This window comes from Leptopilina heterotoma, unplaced genomic scaffold (assembly GCF_015476425.1).
Source record: "Leptopilina heterotoma isolate Lh14 unplaced genomic scaffold, ASM1547642v1 Lhet_129, whole genome shotgun sequence".
NCBI lineage: Eukaryota > Metazoa > Arthropoda > Insecta > Hymenoptera > Figitidae > Leptopilina > Leptopilina heterotoma.
In genome coordinates, this window is record NW_025110847.1 from 270,986 (window position 1) to 289,203 (window position 18,218).

At 25.6% G+C, this 18,218-nt stretch overlaps 1 protein-coding gene and 1 long non-coding RNA gene across 4 annotated transcripts in view; both read left to right on the top strand.

The window, feature by feature from the left end:
• The first annotated feature begins 1,253 nt into the window (after positions 1-1,253).
• LOC122512864 lies at positions 1,254-8,582 on the top strand. Its single transcript, XR_006302669.1, has 2 exons — positions 1,254-1,315; positions 8,479-8,582. It is a non-coding gene; the product is annotated as an uncharacterized LOC122512864 (long non-coding RNA).
• A 1,165-nt stretch (positions 8,583-9,747) lies between these two features.
• Positions 9,748-18,218, top strand: part of LOC122512863 — a 53,216-nt gene continuing 44,745 nt past the window's right edge. The window contains exons 1-2 of one of the 3 annotated variants that reach the window (XM_043628964.1): positions 9,748-10,230; positions 11,739-12,145. In XM_043628964.1, the coding sequence (XP_043484899.1) occupies positions 11,830-12,145 (316 nt within the window). In that variant the 5' untranslated portion in view covers positions 9,748-10,230; positions 11,739-11,829. The remainder of the gene's footprint in view (positions 10,231-11,738; positions 12,146-18,218) is intronic. The other 2 variants (XM_043628966.1, XM_043628967.1) reach the window with 2 other exon arrangements.

Consider the following 18,218-nt stretch of genomic DNA (forward strand, 5'->3'; position numbering starts at 1 on the left):
TAAATTAATTGAATTCCTGTGGAAATTTTATTATTTATAAATATAATTGAATTTTGCATGAATTTTATCAATTTTTTTAAAATTATTGAATTCTTTTGCGAAATTTGATGAAAATACTATATATTGAATATAATTGAATTTCGAATATTTGTTGAAAATAATTGAATCGTTTGAAAGAATTTGATTATAATTTCTGAGAATAGTTTTTTTTTAATTTCTAGTATTAGCGAATTTAAAATAATGAAAATTCTAAAAAAACAGAAATTGTAGCTTTTAGTGGTTGAAATTAAAAAAAAAAAGTACCCAAATAGTAGCTTAACGTAAAAAAAGTAATAAATAGTAGGTTTTAGTAGATGAATGCGAAAAAATAGTAATTAAGGGACGCTACTAATAGATGGCGTGCGAGTAATCTAAAAAGCGCGCGAATTTTCAAATTAAAGTTCCAGAAAACTTTAAAACAATTAAGCAATGCTTTCACCATCTGTATTAGAAGAAATACAAATTAATTTGCAAATTGTACAAGGACGCCACCACCAGATGGCGCCAGTATTGCTAAAAATGAATTTTAAAAATCAAAAAACAACAACTTATGAAGTAGAATCACAATAATAATGAAACTGAATTCTTGTAAAATTGAGAATTTTCGCAAAATAGTTCAGTGACGCCACCGACAGATGGCCTGAAAAGCGCGCGAATTTTCAAATTTCAAAAATGCAAAAAACAATGCGAAGGGTCTTTCGACAGAAGAAGACAAAACAAATAAACGTAATTCGAGTAAACATTAGGTTTTAGAGTTTATAAAAAAACCGACAAAATACCAGAGTGAATTTTTTGCTTGAATCGGAAAAAATCCAAATGGAAAAAATGGAAAACAATTTTTTACGGAAGAAATACTTTCCTTATGTTTTACACACGGTATTAATTGATAATGGACAATAATACAAAATTCCAATTGCAAACTATTTGAAAAAAGGGTTGAAAAAAGACTCTTATCCACTTGTGTGAGTTTACATTTGCAGTCTTTTTCTCAACACAATAGAATTCTGATTCTGAGTGAGGTAAAGCCCCGCAGAGGAACGGTTGAATATATATATATATATATATATATATATATATTTTCACCTAGTGTGTGTGAGTGTGTGTGTGTAACCACGTTATTTGCCCTCTGTTGACTGTGTATACACGAGTCCTGGACATCGCATTGGTATTGGTCTTATATACGTACCGCGTGATACCAACCTCTTACACTCCACTCACTTCGTACCAAGCGTCAGTGACTTCGCGTCCGCCGGTTCGTTCGGACCTATTCGAATAAGTACGCATTTTCTCCTTTTATAAATCTTTTCCCTTCAACCTTTTTCTTTTTCCCTCTTCCACTCAGTTTAAATTCATATTTAAAAAAAAAAATTACTCATCGCTAAGAAATTAAAAAAAAAATTGTGCCATTTCTTCAGTTTTATTGTACAAGTGAATTTTTATTTTTAAGTGAAATTATTAATACCCCAAAAAAAGTGAAGTTCGAAAAGTAAAAAAAGAATGGGAAAATCTAATTGGAAATCGGACAATGTCAAATTTTGCGACATGAAAAATTTTTCTCTAAGGAAGTTTTTTTTGACTTTTTTGAAATAAAGAAGTTTTTTCTGGTCAGTTTTTGTTTGCCGACAATTTTTACAGTGGGAAAAATTTAAAAAAAGGATCAAGAAATAGTGACAAACACAAAATACGTGAAAATACGAAAAAAATACTAAAAATAGGGAAAAAATAAAAAAAGAATACTAAAAAATACGAAACGAGTACTAACAAATACTTGTAATACGAAACGAAAAAAGGAAGGAAAAGTGTAACATACGAAAAAGGTAATAAAAACTACGAAAGGAATACTAAAAAAACAAAAAGAATACTGAGACATAGAAAAAGAATACTAAAAATTCAAAGAATACTAAAAATAGAGAGAGAAGACTAAAAAAAGGAGAGAGATACTAAAATATACGAAAATATTTCTTAAAATACAAGAGGAATACTAAAAATACAAAAAAAGACTAAAAGTAAGAAAGGAATACTAAAACAATATAATGAAGGTACTTAAAATACAAGGAGAATACTAGAAATATGAAACGAGAACTAAAAAAGGAAAAGAGAATACTAGAAAATACAAAAAGAGTACTAAAAATGTAGGAAGAATTTCAAAAATATTAAAAGAATACTAAATATTCGAAAAAAGTACTGAAAAATGTAAAAAATACGGAAAGAATAGTGAATATTCGAAAACAGTACTAAAAAAATACTAAAACTTACGAAAAAAATACTAAAAGTAAGGAAAGAGTATAAAAAATACTAAAATAATACTAAATATTTGAAAAAAGTACTAAAAAATGCAAGAAATACAGAAAGAATACTAAATATTCGAAAACAGTCCTATAAATACTAAACTTACGAAAAGAGTATACTAAAAATAAGGAAAGAGTATTGAAAATACTAAAAGAATACTAAATATTCGAAAAAAGTATTAAAAAATGTAGAAAAATACGGAAAGAATACTAAATATTCGAAAACAGTACTGAAAATACTAAAACTTACGAAAAGAGTACTAAAAATAAGGAAAGAGTATTAAAAATACTAAAAGAATACTAAATATTCGAAAAAGTACTAAAAAATGTAAAAAAAATACGGAAAAAATACTAAATATTCGAAAAAGTACTAAAAAATGTAAAAAAAATATGGAAAGAATACTAAATATTCGCAAAAGTACTAAAAATTCAAAAAATACGAAAAGAATACAAAAGCACATAAAAAGAAAATTAAAAAATATATAAAAATGATAATAAACATACGAAAAGGAAACTTTTCGCATTTTTAGTATTCTTATACTATTTTTTAGCACTTTTTCAAATGTTTTAGTATTCTATTCAAATTTTTAATATTCTTCCTGTATTTTCAGTACTCTTTTTGTAGTACAGGAGAAAAACGAAAAATACGAAGAGAGTACAAAAAATACTAGAAAAATACTAAAACTTAAGAAAATATTACCAAAACATGCGAAAAAAATAATAAAAAATAGCAAAGGAATACTAAAAATCGAAATAAACACTAAAAATACAAATCATAATTTGAAAAGAATATAAAAAATACGAATAGTGCAGTAACAAAAACGAAAATATTACTAAAAATACGAGAAGAATACTAAAAATGCAAAAAGAATACTAAAACATTCGAAAATAATGCTAAAAGATACAGAAAGAAGACCAAAAATACGAAAGGAATATTGGAAATGCGAAAGGAATACTAAAACATTCGAAAACAATGCTAGAAATACTAGAAGAATACTAAAAATACTAAAAGAATACTAAAAGTACTAAAAAATATAAGAAAATACTAAAAATACAAAAGGAATACCAAAATACATAAACATAAAATTAAAAAATAAAAAAGGATAATGAATATATACGAAAAGAAACTTTCGGTATTTTTAGTATTTTTCTAGTATTTTTTAGCATTATTTTGGAATGTCTCAGACTTCATTTCGCATTTTTAATATTCCGTTCGTATTTTTCGTCTTCTTTTTGTAATACTAGAAAAAAACGAAACAATACGGAAAGAATGCAAAAAATAATAGAAGAATACTAAAGCTTAAAAAAAATTACAAAAATAATACTAAAACATACTAAAGGGTAATAAAAAATAAAAAAAAAGAATACTAAAAAATGATAGGATTACTAAAACATACGAAAATAGTTTTAAAAATTCAAGGGGAATACTAAAAATACGAAAACAGTACTAAAAATAAAAAAGGAATACCAAAAATACGAAGAGAACTCCAAAAATACATGTGGAATACTAAAAATACGAATTATAATTTGAAAAGAATACTAAAAAATATGGATGGAGTAGTAACAAATACAAAAAACAGTACAAAAGTACAAGAAGAATACTAAGAACACGAAAAGAATACTAAAAATGCGAAGAGTTCTAAAAATGTATGAGGAATACTAAAAATACGACAAAATTATCATAACATACGAAAAAATACTAAAAATATAAAAAAGTTCTACAAAAGGAAGAATACTAAAAGTATTAATAGTACTAATTGTACTGAAAATGCAAGAATACTAAAAATACTAAAAGAATACTAAAAATACGAAAATAGTATTGAAAATACAAGAATACTAAAAAACGTAAAGAATACTAAAAAATAAAAATAGAGTAGTTACAAATACGAAATCAGTACTAAAAATATAAGAAAAATACGAAAAGAATACTAAGAATACGAAGGAAGTTAGTAAAATACACAAGAAATACTAAAAAATACGAAAAAATTATAATTAATTTACGAAAAAATACTGAGAATACGAGAAGAATACTAAGACGTACGAAGAAAAGTACTAAACAAATTTAAGAAGAATACTAAAAAACAAAAAATACTAAAAATATGAAAACAGTGCTACAAGAGGAAGAATACTAAAAGTATCGAAAATAATACTAAAAATACGAAGAGAATACTAAAAAAATAAGAAAATAGTCCTGAAAATGCAAGAATACTAAAAATACGAAAAAAATACTAATGATAGACAAACAATACTATAAATACAAAAAGAATACTAAAAAAAGGAGAAGAATACTAAAAATACGAAAAAAATACTAAAAAAGGAGAGGAATACTAAAAATACGATAGGAATACTAAAAAAGGCGAAGAATACTAAAAATACGAGAAGAATACTAAAAAAGGCGAAGAATACTAAAAATACGAAAAGAATACTAAAAATCAAAGTTTACAAAATACTTTTTTTTCATTTGACGAAAGAAAAACGAAAGTTTTTTGAATTATACACAAGAATGTAAATTCACCCCAACGTGAGGATAAACCTTGAGACGATTGACCCCTACGGCAAAACTACGAGAGTTGGTATAATACACTCGCGGATCTTGTCAGAGTGAGAGAGGACGGTGGGAGGGGGGGGAGGGGGACGACTTTAACAGAAAGGTTTACGAACTTGTTCACAGAATTCGAGGAGAGGCGAATATCGGTAACTCGTTCGAATCTACATAAATAATAGTCGAGAGAGCCAAAGAGAGAGAGAGAGAGAGAGAGATAGAAAAAAAAATTCTTTAACAGTCAATTCCCGACGGGGTGGATATATAGGAAAAGGGTATTCCAACAATTTGTCTCGAGAGAGAAGGAGAAACGATTTACGATTGGTAATTTATTGAACCTGGCCAATCGAAGAAGTCTGCTATATATATAGCGGATCGAATAAAGGGACTTGTATTCATCAGTACTCCATTTAACCAACATTGGGGATTTATAGTTTATCGCTCGAAACATATGATTTCTATATTTACAAATTTATCATTTTGTGAAAAATTATAATAGTACTTTTGCATATGCGCAAGATCAAAATACAAAAAAAAATGATTTTTGAAAAAGTGGGGGAAAAAAGCAAAAAAAAATTTTTTTTATTACTATTTGACATTGTAGTGGTTTTCAATGTATTCGTGTCGTCTGAACACGATCCCAAGTCTCAAAATTAAGTATCACTTCAGTTTTTTGAAAAAAGTGGGGTAAAAGGCAAAAAAAACGTGTTTTTGCCAGTTTTGAAAAAAAATTTCTAATTTGAAGTGCTAGAGACTAGGGATTTGAATTTAAAACTTGAAACTTGACTCAAAAATACAGGAGAGAAAAAAAGGATTTCGCAGAAAGTGGAATAACGACTTAAAAAATGCTCAAGCAAAAAAAGTAAAATATTTTTGAAAAAAGTGGGGGTAAAAGCCCGAAAAATAATTTTGTTCGCAACTTTTGACATCAGAGTGGTTTCCAATTTGATTTCGAGTGCCAAAATTGCGAAGAACGTGAAACTTTTAAAAAAAAGTGGGTGTTAAGACCCAAAAATAAGGTTTTCTTTGGAGGATTTTTAAAATATTTTAAATTCTAACTTGACGTGCAAGAGACTTTCAAAAAGGCCTAAATTAAAACCTTGAAACGTACACTTTAAGACCCGTATTATTTGTAGTAATGAAAAAAATATTCATTAAGAGAAAAAAATTGAAAGATTTTTGAAAAAAGTGGGGGTAAAGACCCCAAAAAAATTTTTTCGTTATTTTCGACATGGGAGTAGTTTTCTATGTATATTTGTGCTCTGAACACGTAACCAGATGCCAAAATTGCCTAGCAGTTCAGGATTTTGAAAAAAAAGTGGGAATAATGACCCAAAAATGTATTTTCAAGGATCTTTACCCCCATTTTTCTAAAAATCTTCTATTTTCTGTTTTTCTTATACTTCTATATAAATATTTCACTTCAAAATATTCAAAAACACTTTTTTTGGAATTTAAACTAAACATTTTCTTAGAAAATTAATTCCTGAAGTTTATTCAAAAAAATACTTTTTAAAACTCCGGAAAATTAGATTTCTAAAATATTTTAATTTTTTTTTTGTTTGAAGACAAATGAATTTATATACCTAATTAAGTAATTGAACATTTTTAAAATCATCCTATTTTATTTTTCTAAAACTCTATAAAAAATCATTGAATATTTTTAAAATTTTCATCGAAATTCGTGAAAATAATCGAGGGAAATTTAAATTTTAAAAGGCTTCATTTTTGAAACTTCCTAAAATTTAAATATATCTAAAAATTAGGAATGTAATTCGTAGAAATTCAATTATTTTCTGGAATTTGTAAGTAAAATATTTTCTAAAAATTGAATTGCCTTTAATTAAATTTTCCAAAACTTTGAGTTTTTGAATGTCGAATATGTTTTAATTAGGAAAATATATAAATTCAAAAATTAAACCAGATTCGCAGAAAAAATTTGAATTTAAATTTTTTCACAAAACTAAATTCTTCATTATTTTTAATTAAAATTTTTCAATTTTAAAACTCTGGAAATCTAATTATTATTAGAAATATTTCTGTTGTAACTTTTTAAAAATTCAATTACTTTTTAGAACTTTGATAATCCAGAGTTATATTTTTTTAAAAATAATTGAATTTTAGCAGTGTTGCCTTTTCAAGTTTTAAAATAATTGAAATTTAGAAATTTTGAGCTTCGAGTTTTAAAAATAATTGAATTTTGGAAGAGATTCGTTTACAATTCTTAAAAATAAATGAATTTTGGAAAAGTTATTTTTCATTTTTAAAAAATAATTGAATTTTGGAAGTGTTGGCTTTTCAAGTTTAAAAATAATTGAAATTTAGAAATTTTGTGCTTTGATTTTGAAAAATAATTGAATTTTGGAAGAGTTATTTTTCATTTTTTTAAAATAATTGAAATTTGGAAATTTTTTTTTTTTTTTTTTTGAATTTTGGAAAAACTTCAATTATAATTCTTAAAAGTAATTGAATTTTCGAAAAGTTACATTTTTCATTTTTAAAAAAATAATTGAATTTTGAAACTGTTGCCTTTTCAAATTTTGCAAATAATTGGATTTTGAAAGTTTTGTCCTTCAATTTGTAAAAATAATTGAAATTTGAATATTTACATAATTCTAATTCTTAAAAATAATTGAATTTTGTAAGTGTTTTTTTAATTCTGCAAGTAATTGAATTTTCGAAGTTTTGTCATTTGATTTTTAAAAATAATTGAATTTTGTAAGTGTTGACTTTTCAAATTTTGCAAAAATTAATTGAATTTTGGATGTTTTGTCCTTCAATTTTTAAAAATAATTAAAATTTTGTAAGCGTCTTTTTTCAAATTCTGCAAATAATTGAATTTCAGAAGTTTTGTCATTTGATTTTTAAAAATAATTGAATTTTGTAGGATTTACGTTTACAATAATTCATAAAAATAATTGAATTTTTTACGTGTCTTTTTTCAAATTCTGAATATAATTGAATTTTGGAAGACTTAGATTTCAATTTTTGAAACTAATTGAATTTTAGAAGAGTAACTTTTTCAGTTTTCAAAAATATTTTCCTTTTGGAAGAGTTAAATTTTCAATTCTTTAAAATAATTGAATTTTGGAAGAATTGAATTTTCAATTCCTAAAAAAATAATTGAATCTTTCAAAAGTTACATTTTTAATTCTCAAAAATAATTGAATTTTTAATTGATTCCCGATTTCAATTATCAAGAGTAATTGAATTTTTAGATTGAATCAAAATGTTCTTTAGGGCCATAGGGTGATGAGAAAGTGAAAAATCTTCTCTAAAAATTAGGGGAAGGAAAAAGTAATAATAATAAATGAAATTAATAACAAAAAGTAAATAATAAACGAAGTAAAATTATAATTGAAATAAAATAAATAAAAAGAATAAAGTAATAATTAAAAGAATAAATGTAAATAAAATAATTGAAAGAAACAACAAATAATAATAATAATAATAAAAATAATAATAAAAATATTAATAATAATAAAAATATAAATATAAATATAAGACAAAAATTTCCCCTCATTCGAAACTCAAGAAATCGCACAATTTTTTCTAATCTTTTTTTCTTGTTTCTTTTTGGTGAAAGTTTAACTGATTAATAATTCCCAGGTATCAGAGAGAGAGAGGGGGAGGAAAACCGGAAGTGATAATTGGAAGTACGATATTCAAGACCCAGTTCGCCAAAAAAAAGGAAGAAATAAAAAAGAAGAAAATAATAAAAAGAAGAAGAAGAAGAAGAAGAAGAAGAGAAGGAGGAGGAGGTGGGGGATTTTTCTGATGGTACCCCATGGTGTGACTCTCCGAAGGATATAAATCGACTTGTAGATATTTGAAAGCTCTGATGGTCAGTAGGAAACAAACTGTAAATCATAAACGCCACGGGGTTCAAACTCAGGAGGAGATAAGTGCCTTCGCGTTGATCGTTGGTCGCGCGATATCCCGGGGATTGAGTGTGGCCAATCGGGCCATGATCCATCCTCCAACTGTCCGTCTTCCATCGCCCACGAATCCTCTGACTTGATAATCAAAAAAAAGGAGGCAGTCGGCGAACGAGGAGCCGGAGAAGAAAGAGCGAAAGAAAAAGAAGAAAGAAAAGAAGAAAGAACGAGATAAAGAAAAAGAAGAAGGAAGGGAAGAAGAAAGAGAGAAAGAAAAAGAAGAAAAGGAAGAAGAAAAAGAGAAAAAAAGAGAAGAAGAAGAAGAGGGAGAGAAAAGAGAAGAAGAAAAAAGAGAGAAAGAAGAAGAAGAAGAAGAAAAGGAAGAAGAAAGAGAGAAAGAAAGAGAGAAAGAAAAAGAAGAAAGAGAAGAAGAAGAAAAGTAAGAAGAAAGAGAGAAAGAAAGAGAAGAAGAAGGAAAGGAAGAAGAAAGAGAGAAAGAAACAGATGAAGAAATAGACAAAGAAAAGAAAAAAGAGGAAGAAGAAAAGGAAAAAGAAGAAATAAAAGAAAGCGAAAAAGAAGTGAAAGAAGAAAAAAAAGAGGTTAAAGGAGAAGAAGAAGAAAAGGGAAAAGAGGAAGTAAAAGAGTAAGAAAAAGAAGAAGAAGAAGAGAAAGAAGAAGAAAAGGGAAAAGAAAAAGAAGAAGTAAAAGAGGAAGAGAAAGAAGAAGCAGAAAAAGAAACAAAAAGAGAAGGAAAAAAGGAACAAGAAGAAAAGCAGAAGTAGAAAAAAGAAAGAAGAAAAAAAAGGAAAGAAAAGGAAAAGAAAAGAAAAAGAAGAACAAGAAGAAAAACAAAAGGAAAAAGAAGAAGAGAAGAATAAAGAAGAACAAGTAAAGGAAGGAAAAGAGGAACAAAAAGAAAAGGAAAAGAAGAAAAACAAAAAGAAAGGGAAAACGAAGAAAAAGAACAAAAGAAAACGAAGAAAAGAAAGAAGAAACAAAAAGTAAGAGAAGAAGGAAAAGAACAAAAAGAAAAAGCCGAGGAAGAAAGAGAAAGAAAAATAGAAGAAAGAAAAGGAAAAGAAGACAGTCAACAAAAATGGTGGCAAAAGAAAAAAATTCTTCCGCCAATCATCGAAAAGTGAACAAATGTGAGAGGAACAAAAAGTAAAAATAAATTTCCCATTTCCCCGGGAAAATGGATTCCACTGATGGAAATCGAATCCAAAAAAAGGATTACGAAAGTGAAATGAAAATTTTCATCAAAGTGCCAATAAAGTGGGAGAAAAAATGTTCTTCAATTCAAAAACAATCATTCCAGTGTCTCAATTGAGAACAATTAATTATTTACAAAAAAAAAAAAACAACTATCCCCTAAGATAAAAAATTAGAAAGTGCCAGTTACCGTATTCAAAGAGTGCGTGTGCTTCAAAAAAAGTGATCTCGATTAAACAATATTTTTAAAAAATAATTTTAGAAAAAAGTATATTTCAAAAAAAAAAAAATACATTTTAGAAAAAAATCTATTTTAAATCTATTTCACAAAAACTTTATTTTCGGAGAAATATATTTAGAAGAAGTATATTTTCCAAAAAAAATTAATTTAAAACAAGTATATTTTCAAAAAATATATATTATCATAAAATTAAATTTTCCAAAAATATATATTTTCAAAAGAAAATATATTTTCGAAAAAAATATACTGTAAAAAAATATATATTTTCAAAAACAAAAAAATAAATTTTCAAAAAAAAATAGATTTTCCAAAAAAATAGATTTTTAAAAAGAAATTTTCAAAGAAAAATTAGATTTTCAAAGAAAAATAAGATTTTCAAAGAAAAAATAGATTTTCAAAGAAAAAATAGATTTTTCAAAGAAAAAATAGATTTTCCAAGAAAAAGTAGATTTTCCAAGAAAAAATAGATTTTCAAAGAAAAAATAGATTTTCAAAAAAATAGACTTTCAAAGAAAAATTAGATTTTCCAAAAAAAAATAGATTTTTAAAAAGAAATTTTCAAAGAAAAATTAGATTTTCAAAGAAAAATAAGATTTTCAAAGAAAAAATAGATTTTCAAAGAAAAAATAGATTTTTCAAAGAAAAAATAGATTTTTAAAGAAAAATTAGATTTTCAAAGAAAAAATAGATTTAAAAAAAAGACTTTCAAAGAAAAAATAAATTTTCAAAGAAAAAATAGATTTTCAAAAAAATAGATTTTCAAAGAAAAAATAGATTTTCAAATAAATAGATTTTCAAAGAAAAAATAGATTTTCCAAAAAAATAGATTTTCAAAAGTAAGTTTTCAAAGAAAAATTAGATTTTCAAAGAAAAAATAGATTTTCCAAAAAAATAGATTTTCAAAAAAAAATTTTCAAAGAAAAATTAGATTTTCAAAGAAAAATAAGATTTTTAAAGAAAAAATAGATTTTCAAAAAAATAGACTTTCAAAGAAAAAATAGATTTTCCAAGAAAAAATAGATTTTCCAAGAAAAAATAGATTTTCCAAAAAAAATAGATTTTCAAAAAAAAATGTTCAAAGAAAAATTAGATTTTCAAAGAAAAAATAGATTTTCAAAAAATAAATTTTCAGAGAAAAAATAGATTTTCCAAAAAAATAGATTTTCAAAAGTAAGTTTTCAAAGAAAAATTAGATTTTCAAAGAAAAAATAGATTTTCAAAAAAAAACTTTCAAAGAAAAAATAGATTTTCCAAAAAAATAGATTTTCAAAAAAAAATTTTCAAAGAAAAATTAGATTTTCAAAGAAAAATAAGATTTTTAAAGAAAAAATAGATTTTAAAAAAAATAGACTTTCAAAGAAAAAATAGATTTTCTAAGAAAAAATAGATTTTCCAAAAAAAATAGATTTTCAAAAAAAAATGTTCAAAGAAAAATTAGATTTTCAAAGAAAAAATAGATTTTCAAAAAATAGATTTTCAGAGAAAAAATAGATTTTTAAAGAAATGTATTTTTAAAGAAAAAATGTATTTTCCAGAAAAAAAAGATATTTTTAAAAAAGAATAAATTTTGAAAATAAAGTTAAATTTGGAGACGAAAAGAAAGTTAAAGTTAAATGAAAAGGAAAAATGTCATCGAATGGAGAATTTTCAACGATATCGAGTGGGGAGATACCGTCCTTGCCGAAATCACTGCCGAGCTCAAGGGAGGCAACGGCCGAGGGTAATTCGAGCACTGGCGGCGGTAGTTTCACGCCGCTGAGAGAATTTCTGGACAGATTCTCGCTGCCCAGAGTTGTGCGACTGGAGGGCACTGCCGGACGGCCGATTTTACTCTATAAACAACAGCAACGCTCATTGAGAGTGTCAGCGACACTTTTGATGCATCGATATCGACACGATGTTAAAGTTGGACCCGAAATTGTTATTCCCGAAGGATATCCGGGTAAGACGAATATTCAAAAAATATAATTATTTTCGTAAATTTAATTTTATTTAATAAATTTTTTTAATTTCTTCTTTAGCTAAATTTTTTGAGATATTTAACTGTAACTAAACTTATTTTCCTGTTATTATTCGATTTTTTAGTTTTTACTTAAGGGAAAATTGGGAAAATCTTTTGGATATCTTAAAAAAAAATTACAAAGATGACAATTTAATTAAAATTAGTTAAAATCAGCTGAAATTGACCTATTTTACAGACTAATTATAATTAAATGTAAAATCACTTGATAAAAAATTGTTTTGTATTGGAAAATTTGAGAAAATCACGGAAAACTCGGGAAAATTCAATAAAATAGTGAAAAAGATTTAAATAAAATTTTGAAAACGAATAAAATCGAGTTGGTTTCTTTTCTAGATCTGCGAAAGTCTTGGCATTAAAGAAATAAAATTTTAATTTGTCGGAAAATAGAGAAAATTGGGAAAATCTTTTGGAAAACACGGAAAAATTGCTAAGTGCCGTGCCAAATTTGTTGCAATTAGTTAAAATCAGATAAAATTATATTATTACTTCTTAATACCGCCATGAGTCAAGATTCAATTGAATCAGACTTTTTTCCATTGGAAAATTCCGGAAAATCGATGGAAAACTCGAAAAAATTACAAAGTAAGGTACTAATTTAATTTCAAGCAGTAAAAATCACCTAAAATTGAATTATTATGAAGGTTTCTTATAATTGGATGTAAAATCAATTAATAAAATTTTGTTTTGTGTGGGAAAATTCAAGAAAATCACGGAAAACTCAAAAAAAAAAAATTAAATAAAACGACAAAAAAGATTTAAATATAAATTTGGGTTAGTTTCCTTTCTAGATCTGCATAAATTTTTATACTAAAGTTCTAGACTTTTAAATTGTTGAAAAATAGAGAAAATTGGAAAAATCTTCCGGAAAATTCGGAAAAATTGCTAGTACCGTTCCAAATTCGTTCCAATTGGATAAAATGAGCTAAAATTGAATTATTTATACTTTCTAATATCATTGAGTCAACATTCAATTTATGGAAACTAGTTTTTTATCGAAAAATTCTAGAAAATCATTGGAAAACTCGAGAAAATTGCAAAGTAAGGTGCTAATTTATTTTCAAGTAGTTAAAATTATCAAAAATTGAATTATTTTTAAATCTACTTATAATTGGATAAATAATCAATTGATAAAATTTCATTTTGTTTCGGAATATTCAAGAAAATCTGGGAAAACTATAAAAAATTAAAATAAAACTATTAAAAATATTTAAATATTTTTTTAAAAATGGATAAAATCGAGTGACTTTTCTTTGTAGATCAGCGCAATTCTTAATACTTAAGTTTTAGACTTTTAATTAGTTGAAAAATATAGAAAATTTAGAAAATTTTCCGGAAAACACGGAAAAATTGCAAAGTTACGTTTTAAACTAGTTGCAAGTGGTCAAAATCAGCTAAAATTGAACTATTTTCACGTCTACTTATAATTGGATTTAAAATCAAATGAAAAACAATTTTTTTGTGTCGGAAAATTCAAGGAAATCACGGAAAACACGAAAAAATTTAATAAAACAATTAAAAAGATTTAAATAACATTTTGAAAACTAATAGATTAGCGTATTCCCTGATACTTAACTTATAAATTTTTTATTTTTTCGGAAAATTTGAGGAAATCTTTAAAATTGTCTGGAAAATTCGGAAAATTTTGTAAGGTAATGTACCAAATTAGTTGTAAATAGTTAAAATTAGAAAGAATTGAATTATTATTACTTCTTAATACCATTGAGTCAACGATCGATTTATGAAGACTTGTTTTCTTTCGGAAAATTGTGGAAAATCGCGGAAAACTCGCAAAATTTTTTTAAAAAAGCAGTCAAAAATATTTAAATAGAAATTTGTAAAAGGTTGCAGATCTAGAAAGATGACTAACCCGATTTTATCCGTTTACAATTTTTTATTTAAATTTTTTTTACCGTTTCAATCTATTTTTTCGTGATTTTCCGTTATTTTTTTAATTTTTACGTTCCATAACAAATTTTTATCAACTGTTTTGAGATCCAATTATAAGTATAGATGTAAAAATAATTTAATTTTAGCTGATTTTGACTACTTGCAACTGTTTTTACGTTATTTTGCAATTTTTCCATGTTTTCCGGACAATTTTTTTTTAATTTCCTCTATTTTGCGGCAAATTAAAAGTTTATAACATAATTACCAAGGTTTATGCATATATCTAGGAAGGAAATTATCTAGATTTTATTTGTTTTTAAACTTTTATTTCAATCTTTTGCACCGTTTTCTTCCATTTTTTTTGTGATTTCCACGAATTTCCGTGTTTTCTGGAAGAATTTCTCAATTTTTTCTATTTTCCAACAATTTAAAAGTCTAAAACTTTAGTAAAGAGGTTTGGTGCAAATCTAGGTGGGAAGTCAACTCGATTTGGTTTGTTTTTAAACTTTTAATTAAATCTTTTTCACCGATTTCTTCCATTTTTTTGTGATTTCCACGATTTTCCGTGTTTTCTGGAAGAATTTTTCAATTTTTTCTATTTTCCAACAATTTAAAAGTCTAAAACTTTAGTAAAGAGGTTTGGTGCAAATCTAGGAAGGAAGTTAACTCGATTTTGTTCGTTTTTAAACTTTTATTTAAATCTTTTTCACCGATTTCTTCCATTTTTTTTTGTGATTTTTACGATTTTCCGTGTTTTCTGGACGATTTTTTCAATTTTTTCTATTTTCCAACAATTTAAAAGCCCAGAACTTTAGTAAAGAGGTTTTGTGCAAATCTAGGTGGGAAGTCAACTCGATTTTGTTCGTTTTTAAACTTTTATTTAAATCTTTTTCACCGATTTCTTCCATTTTTTTGTGATTTTCACGATTTTCCGTGTTTTCTGGAAGAATTTCTCAATTTTTTCTATTTTCCAACAATTTAAAAGTCTAAAACTTTAGTAAAGAGGTTTGGTGCAAATCTAGGTGGGAAGTCAACTCGATTTGGTTCGTTTTTAAACTTTTATTTAAATCTTTTTCACCGATTTCTTCCATTTTTTCGCGATTTCCATGATTTCCATAAATTTTCTAATACAGAACAAATATTTTTCAATTAATTGTAGATCCACTCATTAGTAGACTTTAAAATATTAAAAAACAATCTATATTTGATTAAATATAAGCTGAATCATAAATTTTCGTGATGAAAATAATCGAAAACCAGGAAGAGTGATTTTCGTGATTTCCAGTCTCTCGAAGAAATTGGTCTCTTCTCAAGATTCGAAGTAGCCATCGCTCTTGTATTATAAATTATAATTGCCCGTTTGATCTAATGCTCCAGCTGCCATACTCTCTCTTTCTTTCTTTCTTTCTTTCCCTCCGGATTACAACCCATAATTTCTAATTAGCTAATAACCAACGCTTATAACCAGTAAACCAGTAAACCATTGGGTGTACCACAGTGGCTCTAAAACTCTCGCAAGCAAAAGCCTTTCGCAATTCTCGAGTTGAATTATTTTTTTTTATTCCTTTTTTTTATTATTTTCTCCCTCGAACCGGGAAAAGATATATATACTATATACGCAGTTTCGTATCTCGTGAACTCCTTTTTTGTTTAGATGCGTTTTTCTCAGTAGCTCTCTTTCTCTCTCTCTCTCTAATGATACCAATCCCAATAGTCTTGGGCAATGATCAACAATCATTTTGTACAACAGTTACCGTTGAGTCGCAAGCCGATGATCATTTCCAGGAAAATTATTTAAGGCAAGAAAATTCTATCATTTCTTTTTCAAAGCTATTAAGAAACTTCTTCTTCGGCATATAAAAGGAATTCCTCACACGATTCTCCATTAAGAGGCGCACAAACATTGTATAGGGAGGTTGAAAATTAATTTCTTTTTTTTCTTTTTGCTAAGTGCATTTTATAAGAGCGCGAGCGTGGAAAAGGAAATATTTTCAAAATAAGGGAAAATTCCGATCTTTTTTCGTATTTTTTTAATTATAAAAAAGGAAGTAATATATTTTACGGGAAAAAAGGAACATTAACTGTATTTTATAGTTTTGGCAAAGTACTGACATTTTATTATTATTGGCAATTATTATTACTATTGGCAGTATAAAGATGCGAATTGTATTGGCCTTTGTAAAATTTTTGCTGAAAATCCATTATTTTGGAAATATTAAGGGCAAATTGTATTCATTTTGACAAAATTTTATCCAAGTTATATTTACATTGCGGCAATATTGAGGGTAAAATGTAATGATGTTGGCAAAATTGTGTCAAAATTCTAATATTTGCATTGTCAATACCGAAGGCAAGTTGTTTTAGTTTTTCAAAATTCTATTTACATATACGTCAATAGCAAACTTAAGAGTGAATTATGTTAGTTTTGGCAAAATTCTATTTACATTGTCAATAGCCAATTTAAAAGCAAATTATATTAGTTTTGGCAAAATTCTATTTACATTGACAATGTTAAAGGAAAATTGTATTTTTGCAAAATTCTAATTAGATTTACAATATTAAGGGAAAATTTTATTAATGTTGTCAAAATTCTATTTATATCGACAATATTAAAGGGCAAATGTATTAGTTTTGGCAAAATTATTGCAAAATTTTAATTGGATTGCCAATTTTGAAGGCAAACTATATTTGTGTTAGCAAAATTGTGGAAAATTCTGTTTACATTGACAATGTTAAAGAAAAATTGTATTAGTTTTAAAAAAATTTTTTCAAAATTCTAATTAGATTGGCAATATTGAGGGCAAATTGCATTGTTGTTGGCAAAATTATATTTACATTGGCAATATTAAAGGCAAAATGCACTAGTTTTTCGAAATTGTATTTACATTATCACTAGCTAAATTTAAGAGTAAATTATATCAGTTTTGACAAAATTGTGTCAAAATCCTATTTACATTAACAATACTCTAGGAAAATAGTATTAGTTTTGGCAAAATTGTTGCAAAATTCTAATTACATTGACAATATTTAGGGAGAGTTTTATTGGTGTTGGCAAAATTATTTAAAAATTCTATTTACATTGACAATATTATTTCAAAATTCTATTTACATTGGCAATATTATTTCAAAATTCTATTTACATTGACAATAATATGAGTGAATTATGTTTACATTGACAATATTTTTACTATATTCTATTTACATTTGCAATATTATGACTAAATTCTATTTAAATTGGCAATATTATAAGTAAATTCTATTTACATTGACAGTATTATGAGTAAATTCCATTTATTGGACAAATTTACGGCAAAATTCTATTTACATTGACAATATTTATAGTAAATTTTGTTCATTTGACAAAATTACGACAAAATTCTATTTACATTGGCAATATTTATGAAAAAATTTGTTGGTGTTGGCAAAATTATTTCAAAATTCTATTTACATAGCCAAAATTATTTTAAAATTTTATTTACATTGACAATATTATGAGTAAATTCTATTCACATTGGCAATATTAACAGTAAATTCTATTATTTTGACAAAATTATGGCAACATTCTATTTACATTGGCAATATGAAGAGTAGATTCCATTTATTTGACAAAATTACGTCAAAATTGTACTAACATTGTCAATGTTGACTGAAAATTGTACTTATGCCATGGAAAAAATTTTATCAATTACGGCAATATTAAGGGCAAATTTTTTTTACTTTGGAAAAATTCTCTAATTATTAACAACATTATTAAGAGAAAATTTTATTAGTTTTTTGCAAAATTCTAGTGAAACATTGACAATATTAAAAGAAAATTGTATCGGTGTTGGCAAATTGTGTCAAAAATCTATTTACATTGGCAATATTGAGGGCAAATTGTATTCATTTTAACAAACTTGTATCCAAATTATATTTAATTTGGCAATAGCCAATTTAAGAGTAATTTATGTTAGTTTTGTCAAAATTGTATCAAAATTCTATTTACATTGGCAATGTTAAGAGTAAATTTCATTCATTTGACAAACTTACGGCAAAATTCTATTTACATTGGCAATATTGAGGGCAAATTGAATTCATTTTAACGAAATTGTAACCAAATTATGTT